At 47.3% G+C, this 19,098-nt stretch overlaps 1 protein-coding gene across 1 annotated transcript in view; it reads left to right on the top strand.

Annotated features, from left to right (window-relative positions):
* Positions 1-19,098, top strand: part of CAMK1 (calcium/calmodulin dependent protein kinase I) — a 412,178-nt gene that overhangs the window by 360,691 nt on the left and 32,389 nt on the right. Inside the window, exons 5-7 of the mRNA XM_086939379.1 lie at positions 7,332-7,470; positions 15,336-15,462; positions 18,109-18,184. Coding sequence (XP_086795505.1) covers positions 7,332-7,470; positions 15,336-15,462; positions 18,109-18,184 — 342 coding nt within the window. The remainder of the gene's footprint in view (positions 1-7,331; positions 7,471-15,335; positions 15,463-18,108; positions 18,185-19,098) is intronic.

The raw sequence follows: 19,098 nt of genomic DNA on the forward strand, positions 1-19,098 counted from the left end.
TTAAAAAAATAACCTCATTTTAGATGCCTTTTTATGAACCTGTTGTTTTAATTATGAAAGTAATATGCATTGTATTTGCAAATGATTTTTGGTAATCATACAATAAAGTGTTATCAGTCCATGAATCTGCGTGGCTTTGGCAACACACATACTTCCATTGGTGCCTTACTTATTGGCATTGATCTGCCTATGTGTTCGTCCGTGAATTCAATAACTTATCCTCTGGCTCCCTCTTGTGGCTAAAGTGGGAACTGAGCTGCACTACAGAGCTTCTTTCCCCTCATCCATGAGAGCTGTGGTTTTAGGTGTGGCATTAGAGGCCGCTGCGTCTGATTCACTTGACTATTGTTTCCCCCAAATACCATTGATCGTACACATTCACGGGCGGGCTTTTGATCAGCTGCCTTTACCCATTGGACCATTAAACTGCTCTTCACCTTTTGGATGCACCTACCACAGGCATTCAGCGTATGGCAATGGTCACGCCCACTTCACCCGCTGGATCTCTTTCCTTTGACTGCACAAGGCCTCTGCACAGTGTTCACATCCACCTAAAATAGTTCCTTTAAATTCAGTGATATAAACGGTTCTAATTATTTTATTATTTATTCTTCATATTAACTTTAAATATGGCTTATTTATCTTGCCTTCGCGTTGGAAGCCCAGTTCGATAGTGATCTGTTTCCCATTTCATTTTTTATAGTTGCTGTTATGAATTGTTTAAGTGATCAATCCATATTGCGGAGAGCACACTGTACACATATACACATATGTCCATAAAAAAAATCCTTTATTCTTTATAAACAAATTAAAAAAAAGCAAGAAAGTCACCGCGTTTGGTTCCAATAACGAGGTGGGACTTCTTCAGGGCCTTTCTGTAGTAATGTTTCTATATGGTATGTTATACTATCCGTGATCGCGTCCATTATGCACTATGTGTTCAGAATGATATGTAATCGCTCTATGCACGCGGTCTAGTGTGGATCACGCCCCAGGTCCATACGGATGTTGTGCATGCCAGTTCTTAGTGCTCTATGGCGTGTTGTCCGCAGTCTGGAATGACTGACCCTTCTGCACACACCTGTGACAGCGCTTGTTGCAGCTGAGAACTGTGAGGGGGGAGAGGGGGACGCCAACAAACCCCTAAAGGACTCATCTGGGGGGTCCTGCCTTCTGTGATTGCCACAGTTGCTAAGATTGTTTGAAACAATAATAATACAATGCATGGCGCAGCTGGAAGGGATTTTAATTTAAAAAAACATAACTAGTAAAACAGCAAGTTGAGTGAATGTTCTTTTACATTTGAAAGCATGTTGTGGCCATGTTGTGTTGAGCCCAGTTATCCTTTTTAGGTCTCGCCCTGGAATTCGCATCCGAAGGATGCGTCCAGGGCGGAGACTTATAGCTATCTGACACGGGGGAATGGGCGGACAAGAAACTGTCACGAGCTTCTCTCCGGCTGGATTCAGCTGCGTGCACGCGCACCCACACTCACGCATGCGCACATCACAGCCACACGCATACACAGCACTCACGCATGCGCACATACACACGCATACACAGGCACACCCCCCGTCGCCGCCGCACCTACACGCATACACAGAGACCCCTCCACACACACCAGCCCCTCTCCTCCCGGCTCCACTCACCGGTGTCTGGCGGGCGCTCCCCGGGTCTCCAGGCTCCTTCCCTTCCTCCGCAGCTGCAGGCTCTCCCCACATCACGGGGGCCTGCTGCTGGACAGAAGGCTTCTCTGTGGCCAGGCGGCGGTAGCGCTCGGCGGGACTTTCTCTCCACATGGGAGCCCCGCCTCCTCAGTGCGCCCGCTTCGCCCCGCGGGTCTTCACCCGGTCCCCCATCTCGGGACCGGGACTTTAAGGGAAACAGTATCCAGGGCTCCTTCCTGGTCACGGGAGCCCCGGGGCCACAATGCTCACGCCACTTCCTGCTGCCGGCTCCTTTTCCTGGTTGCACGTCAGGTCCCGGGCCAGCAGCCAATCAGAGGGCGGCCCGGGAATGACGTCACAGAGGTGTCCCGCAGTACCACCCCCGGCCTGCCTGACTTCCTGGTCGCAGGAGAATTCTACTGCTGAACTGGGTGTTATAACGCAGTCTCCACATGTAACTGTCTGCAAAGGTAATGCAACACTTTTCAGTTCTCAATTACTTTATTCAGGCACTGAAGTGGGGAAAAAATGTAATTAGATTAAGTTGGCAGCCCTAAAAGATGTACTTGTTCTTTAGATTTACGTGATTCGTTCACGTCTATTACACAGCTTTTCATTTTATGTAACGTAGTCTTTCCTATGGAGACCTACAACCGGAACCTGGGGCTCGAATCAGGAGTTAGGGGAAGAATTAGTCTGGTGTACACCGGAAGTCGCTTGTTTGAGAGCGGCGATCTAAACTCAGTGCATTGAAAGAAGGTTTACGGGCAGCCTCGGAAGCGAATTGACCGGGACGGGTGCTGGAGCCCTTCGGACGCGTAGAATGTTTTCCGGGCTGCAGGACCTGGGTGTAGCTAACGGAGACGATCTTAAAGACACCCTATCCAATTGCACAGAGCCGCTCAAGACCATCAAGCAGTTTCAGGTACGGGACTTCGGGATAGCGGACATCCAAGTGTATTGGCCAGCGTGTGAAGTCGTTGTGTACACTGGTGACTGGACAGCTGATAGTAAATTTGCTACCTTTAGTTTTAGATGCTCTTTTGGGAATGAGAACTGAAGGTATACAGAATCACTTTTTAAGCGAAGTTGTGAACATTGTATTATTTGTAAACTGGCACATGTTCTGCTTGTTAATTATTGGGTTTCAATTGTTAATTCTAATTGTTGCCAACACCGCTCTCTAAAATGTAAACATCCGGAAATGGTAACTACCTATGCTATATAGCCGTGTGCGCTGCTAGTCTTTTTGCATCCCCCAATATTTTCAGTAATGAGGCCAAAATCGCATGTATGAATCTTCTTCCATTTATTTAGTCCCTAAAGCACGCCTCAGAAGGCAGTGTGCATTTAAAATAGAGAACATCTGTTGAATTGCAGTTTATATCGGTAGTGCCACGAATTGATATCATATTTGTAGCAGAATTTCACAGTACAATAATTTGCCGGATTAAACACTGGATTCCGAGATAATAGGGTTGCACGTAGGCCACGGGTATGAATCTCCGCATAGCCGATTCAACCATTCCCCCTTGTGAGGTTGATAAAAGTAGTATCATTCAGTTGAATAGTAATCACAGTGTAATTGTGAGAGAAAAGGATACTTGCACTCTGTAAGAATGATCAGGTCATCAAAATGTTAAGTAGCGTTCTATTTCCTGAGGAGGGTATTGGGAAGGTTTGTGTTGCTGAAGAGTTTCTACTTTTGCGATTGTTGGTTTGCGTTTGTCCCCTTCAAAGCCTGCATTATTAGCACCCCCCTCAATGTTAATTACCCAGCACCACTTACACCGACCCCCCACTCTACTCCCAAACCCCCTACACTCCATGTTGTTTATTTTTGCGCGTGTACGTGCCGCTCCTCAGATCCGTCCTTTACACAGCGTATCCCATGCATGTCCAAAAAACACAACCCGAAAAATGGCCCGCTCCCGTGGGACCTCTGGGACAGCAAGACAAAGCAGCAGCTGTTTGGCAACACGTCTCACCCCAAAACAGCAACTGTGATGTGACTGCATTCCACTGAATATGCAGATCTCATTCTGTGGCGGGGAAACAAAAGGTTCGGCTTCCCAGAAGGCTGTGACAGCCACGGCATCGGTGTGGGCAAGAAATGCCAGGCTTTTGACATGCCACGTGGGGAACGGAAATATTCTAAAGTGTTGTATTCATCGCTTTATAATATACTGAATCGATAGTATGAGCCGGCACTATATCACTTAAAATCGCATTATATCATAATAGAAATGTGAGTGCAGAGTGACAGTGAGTGCAGAGTGACAGTGAGTGCAGAGTGCGTGCAGAGTGACAGTGAGTGCAGAGTGCGTGCAGAGTGACAGTGAGTGCACAGTGACAGTGAGTGCAGAGTGACAGTGAGTGCAGAAACAGTGAGTGCAGAGTGCATGCAGAGTGACAGTGAGTGCAGAGTGCGTGCAGAGTGTCAGTGAGTGCAGAGTGCGTGCAGAGTGACAGTGAGTGCAGAGTGAGTGCAGAGTGACAGTGAGTGCGGAGTGACAGTGAGTGCGGAGTGACAGTGAGTGCAGAGTGACAGTGAGTGCAGAGTGACAGTGAGTGCAGAGTGACAGTGAGTGCAGAGTGACAGTGAGTGCAGAGTGACAGTGAGTGCAGAGTGACAGTGAGTGCAGAGTGCGTGCAGAAACAGTGAGTGCAGAGTGACAGTGAGTGCAGAGTGCGTGCAGAAACAGTGAGTGCAGAGTGCGTGCAGAGTGACAGTGAGTGCAGGGTGAGTGCAGAGTGACAGTGAGTGCAGAGTGACAGTGAGTGCAGAGTGACAGTGAGTGCAGAGTGAGTGCAGTGACAGTGAGTGCAGAGTGACAGTGAGTGCAGAGTGACAGTGAGTGCAGAGTGACAGTGAGTGCAGAGTGACAGTGAGTGCAGAGTGACAGTGAGTGCAGAGTGACAGTGAGTGCAGAGTGACCGTGAGTGCAGAGTGACAGTGAGTGCAGAGTGAGTGCAGAGTGACAGTGAGTGCAGAGTGCGTGCAGAGTGACAGTGAGTGCAGAGTGCGTGCAGAGTGACAGTGCGTGCAGAGTGACAGTGAGTGCAGAGTGACAGTGAGTGCAGAGTGACAGTGAGTGCAGAGTGACAGTGAGTGCAGAATGAGTGCAGAGTGACAGTGAGTGCAGAGTGAATGCAGAGTGACAGTGAGTGCAGAGTGACAGTGAGTGCAGAGTGACAGTGAGTGCAGAGTGACAGTGAGTGCAGAGTGACAGTGAGTTCAGAGTGACAGTGAGTGCAAAGTGACAGTGAGTGCAGAGTGCGTGCAGAGTGACAGTGAGTGCAGAGTGCATGCAGAGTGACAGTGAGTGCAGAGTGACAGTGAGTGCAGAGTGACAGTGAGTACAGTCACTCAGCACCACCACATTATCACTCAGAACCACCACAGCATCACTCAGAACCACCACAGCACCACTCAGCACCACCACAGCATCACTCAGCACCACCACAGCACCACCACAGCACCACCATAGCACCACTCAGCACCACCACAGCATCACTCAGCATCACCACAGCCCCATTCAGCACCACCACAGCACAAATATGTTCTCTCAATGTTTCAAGCTTTATTACAAATGTCACAAAAAGATGTTAATATTTCACTTCTGTTCTTGGATTTCGTTACAATAAAATACACTGAACATAATCTTCACAAAAGTTATTTACAAAAGTTTAAGCTATTGCCATTATAAATTACAATCACTTTTATTAAGTATTAAAAAAAAATTAAAAGCCATTGTTATTTGTAATATCAATGCATCTAAGTCACGTAAATACAAATGTTGCATTACAAATGCTATAGGTGTCACATTTGCGAAAGTTATAACTATTGGCATTGTAAATGACAAAGCTATTAATTTAGCTATTTTCAAAACCAACACATAAATAAAAATATTGTCATTTACAAGACCAATAGCTCAAACTTTCATAATGCGAGACCTATTGCATTGCAAATGCTTGTTACTTTGGTGGCACAGGCACTGGCTTACAATAAGATTACATGCAAAAACTTCGCCCTAGCTTGCCAGAGCCAGACCAATTGGTTTTTCCAATGCTTCTTTAATCTTGGAATAATTTGACTGCTGTAACCGAAGAATGAGCCTCTTCCTTATAAATGACACACTCGGCTCTGTGGGAGAGCAGGTGTGGCTGGTTCAGTTGCCCGCTGTCAGGCTGTGTTCAGTGCTTTACCATCCCTGTCATTACTTACTGGGCGTTGGTGGCGGCAGTGGGACATACCACTGACTTGAAGAATCACAACTGAAACCCTTACAATAATGAGCTCTACCTTTGTTGCTTGTTGTAGCATCACTTCACAGCAACACAGACCTGAACTATCACAGTTATCGTAACAAAATGAACAATTTGATGAAAATCTATTGGTTTTATTGACCAGCCCACAATGATGTGTCATCACCAAAGACTTCTTTTCATAAGGACTTTACCTCTTTCACCATCCTAGGTACAGGGAACATCTGTTTAAGCTCCAAGATGTTAAATTTGTAGTTCACATAATATAATATAATATAATGGATTATAATATAATATAATATAATGTTATATAGTGTGGCATGAGTTAAAATAATATATTAATTTAACATTACCTACCAAAAGTAAGGAAAAAAAGAAAAGTCATTTAGCATTCCCACTGATGCTCAAAATATCACCCAGTAGTTAACATCCCCACCAGCCTGCACCAACCACTTGTAAACGAAACATCTACCAACCCCCTAGTAACCCTGGAGAAGCAAACACACAACAGACACAAACAATCGTTAACCTTTCCATACCCAAACAAAAGGGTCTCCAGTTTGTGAACCTGTGATCTTAGCAGATGGCGCTATCTAAATGTGGATAAGAGAAGCAGCCATGCAATAGCGTTCTATGTCAGAGCCTCCCACATAACATACCATTATACATCTTAACAGACACCCATAACAGGACACACTACAACATACAGGGGCATGGCCTTACTGCAGGGGGTCTTCAAACTGGGGCCCTCAAGTGATCCCAGGGGGCGCCAGGCTCTGGCCTAAAGAAGCCTTATGCTGATAAGTGCTTTCTTTTAAGTGGAAACAACTGAGCATCAGTCAGCCGCTCTGAATTGGGCATCACTATCATCTTCTGTCATTTATATCCTGGCTGGGAGAAGGTGTCAGAAGAGGGGGGGGGCTCCAAATATTCTTCAATCCACCACCTCCATTTCTAATAATCACACTGTGTATACTTGTACGTGTTAGTAAGGCATGCCTGACCAGAATAGTATTTAAAATGGTGACACAACTTAACTGCACTGTTTAAATAAGTCTAGACATATTTAAACATTTCCAATTTAATAGAATAATTGTGAATAATTCTGAGGGGGCCCAGATTGTTTTCCACTGGGGGAGGGGTGTGACATTAAAAAGTTTGAAGACCACTGCCTTACAAAGTACGATAACAGAGCATACAGCACAGTAGCACACAAGCACGACTCATGTTTTGACACAACGTATGTGCCCATCCAATCCTTGGCTTCTCTGTCGCACAGGCAGTCCTCATGCTTTCTCTACAGGGTGCACTGGCCCTCATGAATGGATGACGTCAGGAGGAGGGTGTGTGTTGTCCTGCACTGGCTGACCCTCTCTTCTTTGAATTTTGGGGCAGGGTGTCAGGAGGCGAGCTCTTCGACAGGATTGTGGAGAAAGGATTTTACACCGAGAAAGATGCCAGCCAGCTCATAAAACAGATCCTGGATGCAGTGAAATACCTTCACGACATGGGCATCGTGCACAGAGACTTGAAGGTGAGACACTGGTGTGTGTGTCTGTGTGTCGGTCTGTCTGTCTCTGGCAGGAGAAGAAGAGAGATAGAGACACCCAACTCATATGTGTATGTGGGGGTGGGTGGGTGTGTGCATATGTGTGTGTGGGTGTGGGTAGGTGTGCGTATGTGTGTGTGTCAAGTAAAGAGCGCTCTTGCTATCTATCCTCCTGAAAGAGGCCACACCCAGTTCACATAACCACACCTGAGCACAGGTTGTAAGGCTGAGTGTTAACTGACAGCTTTTCCTGCCATCTTTACTCATTGGGCCAATAATCAGGAACAGCGGACAGGCATAAGTGCATTTTGTTCTCTGTCAGTAAAATACTGTGGAGAGATCTCTGACCACTGAAAGATGGAAAGACATTGGGTGACTGGCCGTGGCACAAACAACTGTTGCCACAGCCCAGATCACTGGAAGGGCGTTCACGAGAAAAAATATTAGAAATATGGAGCACAACATTCCTGCTAACCGATTGCAACACTCTTTATTTGCTTATAAAGAATGTTCGAGGCATATGAGCTGTAGGTCACATGCTTTTGCATATATCGCCATCTGGTGTTGGGTCCGGATGTTTGCACGTTGTTTTTGTTTGAAGAAGTCTTGTAGTCACAAGGTAGGTGACTCCTCCTTTCGTGATAGTGCGCATGGGCATTGACTCCATCCTTAGATTGTTTTTTTTCCATCATCGGGTTCGAATGTGTATTGCTGCGCTCCGGTTGAACAACCCTTTAAAAATAAATAGTAAAGAGATTTTCATTATTTGTACCACCCATGTGATAAACGGAAACACATTGATTTTGCCTTCTAAGTAGTCCATTCTGTCACATTGCTCTGGTATGAACATCACTACCCTACTCTGTGTTACACAGTTTTCACAAAAAGTCAAATCTATTTACCCAAGTTTTTAAAAATTCAGTATTCAACTACTCCCCTCACCTCTCACTTCCCTTTTCCACTACTGTCTTATCCACATTTCTCTTCTTCTCTGCTTCTCTTCCCCACCTGCTCTCCCACCCTTTCCCCCTCTTCCCCCCACCTCCACTTTGATTGTGTACGAATGTGGGTCCCTCTTTGCTTTTCCTTTTCTGCTTCTTTTCTTGTCATGTCTTATCTTCCTTGGCTTCCCCTTCCCCCGCTGTTCATCCTGTGCAAAGATAAGGACCCTCGGGCCCTCCTCAATATTTCCCCTTCTTGGCCCCCAAGGGCCCCAGCCTCTTGGGACTGCCACTAACAACAGCTCCCTGTACCCATGAAAACAGCAGCAGCAGGAACTCACAGAACCTCCCAGGGGCTGGAGTAACTGAGGAAAGATGGAGGGACAGCTCTTATCCCAGAAGGCTTTGCAAAAAGGGATGTCAATACTGCAGCCAGGGGCCCATGCTGCAGTAGTCCACACCGACCTCCTGGTGGTGTAAGCATCTGTTCTAGATACCTGGTCAGCCTGGACCACAAGGGCAGTAAAACACACCCAGGCAAGGGTCAGGCAAAATCACTAAAAGCCCAGAACCACCCGGTTTGATGACGCGTGTGCTGGAAAAATAATGACTCACTTCTGAGGAAGGAGGCAGGGGCTGAGAAGGTCATGAAATGCAGAAAAGCATGTGGAGCCTCAGAGACAAAGAGCTCAGAAGAAGCAATGTGAAGAATTCGCCCGAGCAGCCCATACCAAGGGCTCAAAGTGAGTTTGGCAGGTGGAGCCCGGGGCGCTGATGCCAAAGCCCTGCTGGCCCTGAATGCAAGAGCTCAGGACCTCTGCACCTCACATTTCAAAAGAGTTTTTCACCAGAAAACCAAGGCAGTGAACCACAGAAGATGCGATCCGAAACCAGCATCATACAGTACCTGCCATATGTTTTTCTCCTATAAAGTTTGGACAAATTTAACGAAGGTTGAGTAATTTAACGCATCCGATGATTACCAGATGCGTTCCATACCTAACGCTTCATAATTAAGACCCATGCGTAAACAGTGGTTTATGCTCGGGTCAGAATTTACCTCCCAACTCGTGAGCATGCCCAGAGGGTTTCGACTTTGTGAAGGATTAGCGCCAGAGCATCTTGGGGTAAGAAAGTCCCACTTCAAAACACTGCACGTTACAGCCCAAGCAGCCTTATTAACTTGGAAGGAAAAATCTTTGCAAAAATAATCCTGCAAAATTCCCTTGAGTGAATTTCAAGAATCCCAGCTGGTCACCCCACACCAGAGAGGCTTTTGTAAAGGGCTTTCAACAGTGGACCATGTTTTCATTTAATAATAAGTCCTCGTAGAAAGAGACAGAAAACTCAAGAAAGACTCTCTGGGACATATTTACTAGAAATTGGCATTACCAATTTTGGCGTAACACAGAGCTCCGTCAGTTTCAAACCGCAGGGATGTGCTGAAATTACAAGAATGTGGCGCACCCCTGCGCTTCCCCATTGCTAAAGAAGCTGCCTCGCGCCAGCGCAGGCACCCTTGTGCCATGATGCATGGATGCCTGCTCTGCAGGCGTGATTGTTTATGTGCAGGAAGGGACACCTTTCTGCTTATAAACAATCTTTACAGGCAATTTGCTTTAACTATGTGTGGTGCAGAATACAGAACACGTGGAAAGAGGAAAAAACGAGGAGAAATAAAACATTTCTCCTTGTATCGTTTGCTTAAGACCAGGTATTCTCTGGTGGTATTTTTGGCGCTGCCCCATCCTTGTAAATATGGGTCAGTGTAAAAAAACAATAGGTGTTGCAGCGGAAGGCCCACTGCAACCCCCAATGCACGCCCCTTCCATGCTAAGTGCTGGGTGAATAGGGGTATTATGTACAAGGCGGTGTTAAGCCAAGTTAAGCGGCTTAACTCCGCCTTGTAAATAAGGAGAAGGAATTAATGCCACCAGAATATCAGAAAAGTGACGTTCTGGTGGTGTTAACTCCTTGCAAATAGGCCCCTACTGTTACTGTCTTTATAGATCCTGTTAGCATTCACCTATGTAAATGTGAAGGAACAGCAGAAACAAATTAGAGCACATGAAAATGAATCCCCGCCTAGTCCGACTGCTCAAAGAAAGGTACACAAACCTGAAGCCACAGGTGCCTGTGGAACTAAAGGCGAGCTAAGAAGTCCCTCCATCCATCTCAGAAATGAAGGAGGCCTTCTGTCCCCTTACCCGCTCCTTACAGTATACATACATGGTGTGATGGAGAAACTCGCTTCAGCTGCCTTCACTGATGCAATGAAAGACAACAGAAAAGTCCCACACTGTTTATATGGAAAGTTCAGTTCCCCAGACCCCGTCCTGAAAACAGAGGGTAGCAAACAGCCACAAGCAACGCCTGCTTACTTCATAAAGAGCAATTCATTCCAGGCAGCCCAGGCAAAAAAATGTTCAAACCAGCCTTGCTCCCTTCCATTCCTCTCTCTCTCTATCTCTCTCCTCTCTCTTCTCTCTCTTCTCTCTCTTCTCTGTCTTCTCTCTCCCTCTCCTCTCTCTCTCTCTCTCTCTCTCCCCCTCTCGTTCTCCACTCAATTTCACCTCTCTCTCTCTCTCTCTCTCTCTCCTCTCTCTTCTCTGTCTTCTCTGTCTTCTCTGTCTTCTCTCTACCTCTCCTCTCTCTCTCCCCTCTCTTTCTCCACTCAATTTCACCTCTTTCTCTCTATCTCCTGTCCCCTAAGGAGTCTTCTAGGGCTCACCCTGGAAAGCTACAGAAAGTGAAAAGAAAAAGACGCGTCCGGAATCCCTGGTACTTGAAAATCCGGCATTCAATGACTCCGGTCCACGAGGTCCACGGGGGATGTCGTATGGCCAGTACTGCTACGGAGTGCTGGAACTTTTTAGACACTCAACCCCCGTCACAGATCTGGGTTGAATCGATCCGCATTCTTTAGCTCACTTCGCCACCCCAGTTCAAACCCAGCTATATGCAAATCAGTCTGACACTGTGCCTCATGGGAAAAGTCCAGCCCGAACTGCCAAGCCAGGTCTTCCCTGGACTGGAAACAAGCTTCCGAGGACCGGTTTCAGGGTGACACCCCATATCAATCAGGCTAGCTTGAATCCAGTGGCACAGTGAACAAGGGACTCACGTCTGGACAAGGAGATGATGGACGGAGCGCTGAAACTTTTGAGACACTCACCCCCAGTCACAGATCATCGTTCTTTAGCTCAATTCGCCACCTCAGTTCAGACAGAGCCCAGACGGTGGGTGCGGGTAGAAGGAGCAGGAAGGGAGTGCTCTTGTGGGGCTGCAGTGGTGTTCAGAGGCCCTTTCCAGAGACCGTGTGCCAAGAGTGACACCCTGGCTGCAGCCTCTCAGGACACACGTGTTGTAGATGGGTGGATGGTGGGGGTGGGGAGGCAGAAGGAGCAGGAAGGAAGTGCTCTTGTGGACCTGACTTTGTCAAGGTTTGCACACTAGAACAGGACAACAGGAACTCTGCACTTCTGCTTTTTTGTGCTGCCTTCTAATTTTACATTCTCAGTTTCATGAGAAGGAAAAAGAGCAACGTTTTACAATTTTGAGGATTAATGATTTATATAAAACAGGAGCAGCGTGCTCTGCTTACACTAATATGATTTGCAGCTTTATATACAGCAATAATTCTGCCCGTTTACCCTGTAATAACGGTGCGGTATAGGCCCCTTGGGACTTAAAATGCCATGACACAAGCACTACAAACCAATTCATGAAATAAAATACTCTTTATCTACATGTCTCTTGGGAATGACAGCTTTTTACGGACCCTGAGGCGTTTCTTCTTCCAACTTACTGTCATTACAGAGGTGTGTGGTGGATCAGATCAGGTGGAGGTGTGTGGTGGCTCAGATCAGGTGGAGGTGTGTGGTGGCACAGATCAGGTGGAGGTGTGTGGTGGCTCAGATCAGGTGGTGTGGTAAGTGGCTCAGATCAGGTGGTGTGTGGGGTGGCTCAGATCAGGTGGAGGTGTGTGGTGGCACAGATCAGGTGGAGGTGTATGTGGTGGCCCAGATCAGGTGGAGATGTGGAGTGGCTCAGATCAGGTGGAGGTGTGTGGTGGATCAGATCAGGTGGAGGTGTGTGGTGGCTCAGATCAGGTGGAGGTGTGTGGTGGCACAGATCAGGTGGAGGTGTGTGGTGGCTCAGATCAGGTGGTGTGGTAAGTGGCTCAGATCAGGTGGTGTGTGTGGTGGTTCAGATCAGGTGGAGGTGTGTGGTGGCACAGATCAGGTGGAGGTGTGTAGTGGCTCAGATCAGGTGGAGGTGTGGAGTGGCTCAGATCAGGTGGAGGTGTGGAGTGGCTCAGATCAGGTGGAGGTGTGTGGTGGCTCAGATCAGGTGGAGGTGTGTGGTGGCTCAGATCAGGTGGTGTGGTAAGTGGCTCAGATCAGGTGGTGTGTGTGGTGGTTCAGATCAGGTGGAGGTGTGTGGTGGCACAGATCAGGTGGAGGTGTGTAGTGGCTCAGATCAGGTGGAGGTGTGGAGTGGCTCAGATCAGGTGGAGGTGTGTGGTGGCTCAGATCAGGTGGAGGTGTGTGATGGCTCAGATCAGGTGGAAATGTGTGTGGCTCAGATCAGGTGGAGATGTGTGTGGCTCAGATCAGGTGGAGGTGTGTAGTGGCTCAGATTTGGCAGAGGTGTGTGGTGGCTCAGATCAGGTGGTGTGTGTGGTGGCTCAGATCAGGTGGTGTGTGTGGTGGATCAGATCAGGTGGAGGTGTGTGGTTGCTCAGATCAGGTGGTGTGTGTGGTGACTCAGATCAGGTAAAAATGTGTGTGGCTCCGATTTGGCGGAGGTGTGTGGTGGTTCAGATCAGGTGGAGGTGTGTGGTGGCTCAGATCAGGTGGAGATGTGTGTTGCTCAGATTTGGCGGAGGTGTGTGGTGGTTCAGATCAGGTGGTGTGTGTGGTGGCTCAAATCTGGTAGAGGGGTGTGGTGGCTCTGATCAGGTATGTGGCAGCTCAGACCCAGTAAAGGTGTGTGGTTGCTCAGATAAAGGTGAAGGTGTGTGGTTGCTCTGATCAGGTGGCGATGCAGGGTGGCTCATATCAGGTGTTTGGTGCCTCAGATCAGGTGGTGTGTTTGGTGGCTCAGATTTGGTGGAGGTGTGTGGTGGATCAGACCAGGTGGAGGTGTGTGGTGGCTCAGATCAGGTGGAGGTGTGTGGTGGCTCAGATCAGGTGGTGTGGTAAGTGGCTCAGATCAGGTGGAGGTGTGTGGTGGCACAGATCAGGTGGAGGTGTGTAGTGGCTCAGATCAGGTGGAGGTGTGTAGTGGCTCAGATCAGGTGGAGGTGTGTGGTGGCTCAGATCAGGTGGAGATGTGTGATGGCTCAGATCAGGTGGAGATGTGTGTGGCTCAGATCAGGTGGAGATGTGTGTGGCTCAGATCAGGTGGAGGTGTGTAGTGGCTCAGATTTGGCGGAGGTGCATGGTGGCTCAGATCAGGTGGTGTGTGTGGTGGCTCAGATCAGGTGGTGTGTGTGGTGGATCAGATCAGGTGGAGGTGTGTGGTTGCTCAGATCAGGTGGTGTGTGTGGTGGCTCAGATCAGGCGGTGTGTGCGGTGGATCAGATCAGGTGGAGATGTGTGTGGCTCAGATTTGGCGGAGGTGTATGGTGGTTCAGATCAGGTGGAGGTGTGTGGTGGCTCAGATCAGGTGGTGTGTTTGGTGGCTCAGATCAGGTGGAGGTGCGTGGTGGCTCAGATCAGGTGGAGGTGTGTGGTGGCTCAGATCAGGTGGAGGTGTGTGGTGGCTCAGATCAGGTAGAGGTGTGTGGTGGTTCTGGTCAGATGGCGAGGTAAGGTGGCTCAGATCAGGTGTTTGGTGCCTCAGATCAGGTGGTGTGTTTGGTGGCTCAGGTTTGGTGGAGGTGTGTGGTGGCTCAGATCTGGTGGAGGTGGGTGTGGCTCAGATCAGGTGGTGTGTGTGGTGGCTCAGATCTGGTGGAGGTGGGTGTGGCTCAGATCAGGTGGTGTGTGTGGTGGCTCAGATCTGGTGGAGGTATGTGGTTCTCAAATCCGGTAGAGGTGTGGTTGCTGAGATAAGGTGGAGGCGTGTGGTTGCCGAGATAAAGTGGAGGTGTGTGGTTGCTCAGATAAGGTGGAGGTGTGAGGTTGCTCAGATCATGTGGTGTGTGTGGTGGTTCAGATCAGGTGGAGATTTAAGGTGTCTCAGATCAGGCATGTGGTGGCTCAGATCTGGTGGAGGTGGATGTGGCTCAGATCAGGTGGAGATGCGTGGTGGCTCAGATCAGGTGGTGCATGTGGTGGCTCAGATCGGGTGGAGGTCGGTGGTTGCTCAAATCCGGTAGAGGTGTGGTTGCTGAGATAAGGTGGAGGTGTGTGGTGCTGAGATAAGGTGGAGGTGTGTGGTTGCTCGGATAATGCGGAGGTGTGCGGTGGCTCAGATCAGGTGGAGATGTAAGGTGGCTCAGATAAGCTGGAGGTGTGTGGTCGGTCAAATCCTGTAGAGGTGTGTGGTTGCTGAGATAAGTTGGATATTTGTGGTGACTCAGATCAGGCGTGTGGTGGCTCAGATAAGTTGGAGGTTTGTGGTGACTCAGATCAGGTTTGTGGTGGCTCAGATAAGTTGGAGGTGCGTGGTGGCTCAGATAAGGTAGAGGTGTGTGGTGCTCAGATAAGTTGGAAGTGTGTGGTGGCTCAGATAAGTTGGAGGTGTGTTGTGCCTTGGATAAGTTGGAGGTTTTTGGTGACTCCGATACGTTGGAGGTTTGTGGTGACTCAGATCAGGTGTGTGGTTGCTCAGATACGTTGGAGGTTTGTGGTGACTCAGATCAGGTGTGTGGTTGCTCAGATACGTTGGAGGTTTGTGATGACTCCGATCAGTGGACATGAGTTGTATTCTCTTTTTCTCTCCCTCTGTGATCTCCAGCCAGAGAACCTGCTCTACTACAGCCTGGACGAAGACTCCAAGATCATGATTAGTGACTTCGGGCTCTCCAAGATCGAGGGGTCGGGCAGCGTCATGTCCACAGCCTGCGGCACGCCAGGATATGTCGGTGAGTGCCACGCGCCGCGTGCTTGTCATCAGGCCTTAGACCTCAAGCTCTATGTGGTCAATATTACCATACTGTGATGTCACTGAAAGTTCACAGGCTGCTGGCTAAAACCTGTCATTTATCTCAACCAATGAGAGGGGCTCTTCCAACCAAAAGAGATAGAGCACCAAAAATAGACACGAGTCAAAAAGAAAGTGTCCCCTTTTGGCTGCAATCACGCCATACACTTATAACCACACAAACAGTGCAACCCACATCATCAGAACATAAATGTATCGAATCCCAAAATATATATAACAAAGATTTATTTCATATAATACACACAACAAAATTAAAACTTAATCATGTTAAGAAGCTTTAAAAAAAATCTTTGCATATTTTATAAATACATATCACAAAACTAACAAAATTAATCTACAATTTCAAAACCTAATGTACACAGACGGGAGAAAACAGTAAACAGGGATAGTTCATATAATTGTATAGAATCACCCGTAACTTCAGGATTATTTGTCACAGTTGAAATATTTTATAGACTTATTCATAAACTGGCAGTTATCCAAGTAATCTAGTGTCTACACATATAGAGCATCGACACGTTTCAGTGGGTAACACACTGTTAAAACCATCTTCTTCGGGATTTAATTTGAATTAAATGGCATACAGCGAGCAAGAATGATGTACATGCAGCGGATGAGGTGGCCAAGGAACCCACACTGATAACACTTTCTTTTTTGATTCCAACATGTTTTATTTATAAAAAAATTTTAAGGCATACATGGCACAGTGATAGCGCTGATAGTGCCTCGCGGACGCCCTTAGGGTTACAACAGGCTTGGCGGGCTTCATGGCGGATCGTATATCACATTTCCGATAGTAAAGGCTCTTTGTTGAATCTTGTTGCACGCTCGTTCAAGAAAAAAGTGAGTGAAAGATGAAGGGAAGAGGGTGAAGCTGATAACACTTTCAAATCTGTTCTTTGGCGTTTGTTTCTAAGCTGCAAAGATGCTGTAAAGTCGAGCAACTTGTCAAATGGTATTCGGCTGCCACCTAGTGTTAACTTGGAGCCATCGCTGCTTTAACCACGTGAATACAACGGGTTTGTTTCTAGCGATGGGACAGTTTACGAATTAGAAAGGGAGAGAATTATTGTCAACCCACAGCAAACAAGGGCGATGGAATCTCTCTCAGTGAAGTATAGCGGAGAAAAAAACAAGAACATATATGTGTAAAAAGACCCTCGTGGGTTGTAGGAAGTTTGAGGTTTCATAATTAACTTTGACAAACAAAACTGTGGGTTTGGAATCATTAAAGTGATATTTTCAACATATTTAATTAAGCTCAGCCATTAACAAGTGCTCTGGACTACATTCCATTCCATTGTTTCTTAGCTCACTCTGCATCGCAGACAGGGACCGCAGCATCCGAGTCAGTCTTATCTTCTCCTCAAAGAGACAGTCCAGACCCACGTAAGACTCCAAATCCCCCCTCTAAGAGACCACAAGCATCCCAGATGTGTTCGGGCCTTTTTGGGGGCGCCAAGAGTGGGGTCTGAAGAGGTCCCAGGAGGCGGAAGCTTCCCTGGGCCTGTTTGTGTTCTAGTACATGCTGGGCCAATACTGAGTTACAATACTGTTTGTCTCTGCCTGTAATAACACCGAAGGTGCAAGAAATGTAGTGAGCTCTCGTGTTACAGGGATCGTCGTGTACCGAAAGAGAAACATGCTGTCGGCACTGCATTATAAATACACACCCTACTGTTCATGACTCCCCACTCACCCCTAAGTACACCGCATGCATGTAGGCAACAGAGAAAGGGCAGATCTTGGCTTGCTTCAGGAGAGATGGTGCCAGGGTAAACTAAATATTAAATATCATAGATTAGCAGGGCCACTGGAATTATGCGGCAGCATTATGGACTTGCCACATTTACCACATAAACAACCATCTGCTGCATAATTTGCAGATTTTAACAAAAAAAGTGTTTTTAGGTCAAATGGTTCAAATGTTACTAAAAATGAAGCAACGCGTGTTCGTGCGCAATGGAAGGCTGTTTGCAGAGGTTGACTGGTCATCTTTCTGTTGCTTATTGCTATATTTGGGTGTTAAACTGGTAGTAATGAGGTGCAATCAGTGCCCAGACTGTGTTAACAAGTGTAAAAATGTCAAAATAATGAAGTAATACTATCACAAAATGTGCCACAGTACTCCACATAATTTTCCTTTTCTCGCTGTATAATTTACTCAACTCTGCCCCATAAATTGGCCCTCCCCTGCTGCTTGATTCCATGGCCCTGTATGTAAGGGACGGGAGAGAATGAGTAGGTTCTGGTGCATCTGTCGCAGGTCTTTAGTCTCTGTCTCTCTCACTCTCTCTCTCTCACTCTCTCTCCCACGCACACACACACCACCCTTTAGAGCCGGAGGAGCAGGAGCACACATTGCATCAAGTGCTATAAGTTCTCTAGAAGGCCAATGAAGATAGGTGGGGTTCGCGTGTGGCTGTCTTGGTGCTCTGTGCTATTGTGCTCATGTACATAGGGAAGCTGGGGTGGTCTGTGGGTGGTATGTGATTTAAGGGAGACTGACACCTGTGTTCTTCCTGACTGAGACTCACTTGTTGCTTTCTCTCTCTTTCCCATCCAGCTCCAGAGGTGCTCGCCCAGAGGCCTTACAGTAAAGCAGTGGACTGCTGGTCCATCGGCGTCATCTCCTACATCCTGTAAGTGGCAGTTCTACTCAGCTTTACTTCCTACTAATGACCACTTGGTGGCGCAAATGTTCCATAACTCACAATGAGTCTGTCTGGCTGCAGTGCTGTTCAGCTGCCTCACTGGCTGATGGCGTCTCACAATTAAAAGGGAGATCCGATTGGACAGTATCAGTGATCGATCTGCAAGAAATGTTGCCATTGGCGGACGAGCAGGCCTTTAAATGGGATGAAAAATAAGTGTTTGTCTGGGGTGGGTGTGGGGAGGGGCTTAAAAAGGAGCTTTGCCTAAGTAATTAGCGGAATGACGTAAGACGTAAACTACATCTCTGTGATCCCCATGGTGTTATGTTTGTTCTCTCTGAGCTTTCTGTTGTTGCATCTGATTCTTGGAGGGGAGATTAGAGCATGAGAGAGGCCTCGACATTTTTTTTTTGGCAGTTTTACACAGCACAAGCAAAAACGGAGTTTAAAACTCTGTTTTTGCTTTCGCCATTTTATTAAACTGCTAAAAGTTAAATGCTAATTGTCTGTCACCATACATCATTTTGTTATGAATAATTAATAAGACTCTCAAATGCACCTGAAGTTCGTGGTCACAGCTCAGTGCGCTCTGCAGGGAGGCCAAGGATTGGATGACCATGTATTCCAAACACCTTTTTGAACTACTGATAAGCACTGTGAGAGACACGCCCTGCATTCAGCCTCAACTCTAAAGCTTTCAATCATGGCATTGAGGCGACTCAGTGCAAAGTACACACTATACAAAAGTAAGATGCTGCACAGCAGGAAAACAATCAGAAATACAACGCCCTGGAAATGCCTAACACTCTTAAGAGAATGCACGTTTAACTAAAATGCGAAATATAAACTGGAACTAAATCGCTGACATGGATTACCTTAACATGTTATACAGTCATCATTGA

This window comes from Lissotriton vulgaris, chromosome 9 (assembly GCF_964263255.1).
Source record: "Lissotriton vulgaris chromosome 9, aLisVul1.2, whole genome shotgun sequence".
Taxonomy (NCBI): Eukaryota; Metazoa; Chordata; class Amphibia; order Caudata; family Salamandridae; genus Lissotriton; species Lissotriton vulgaris.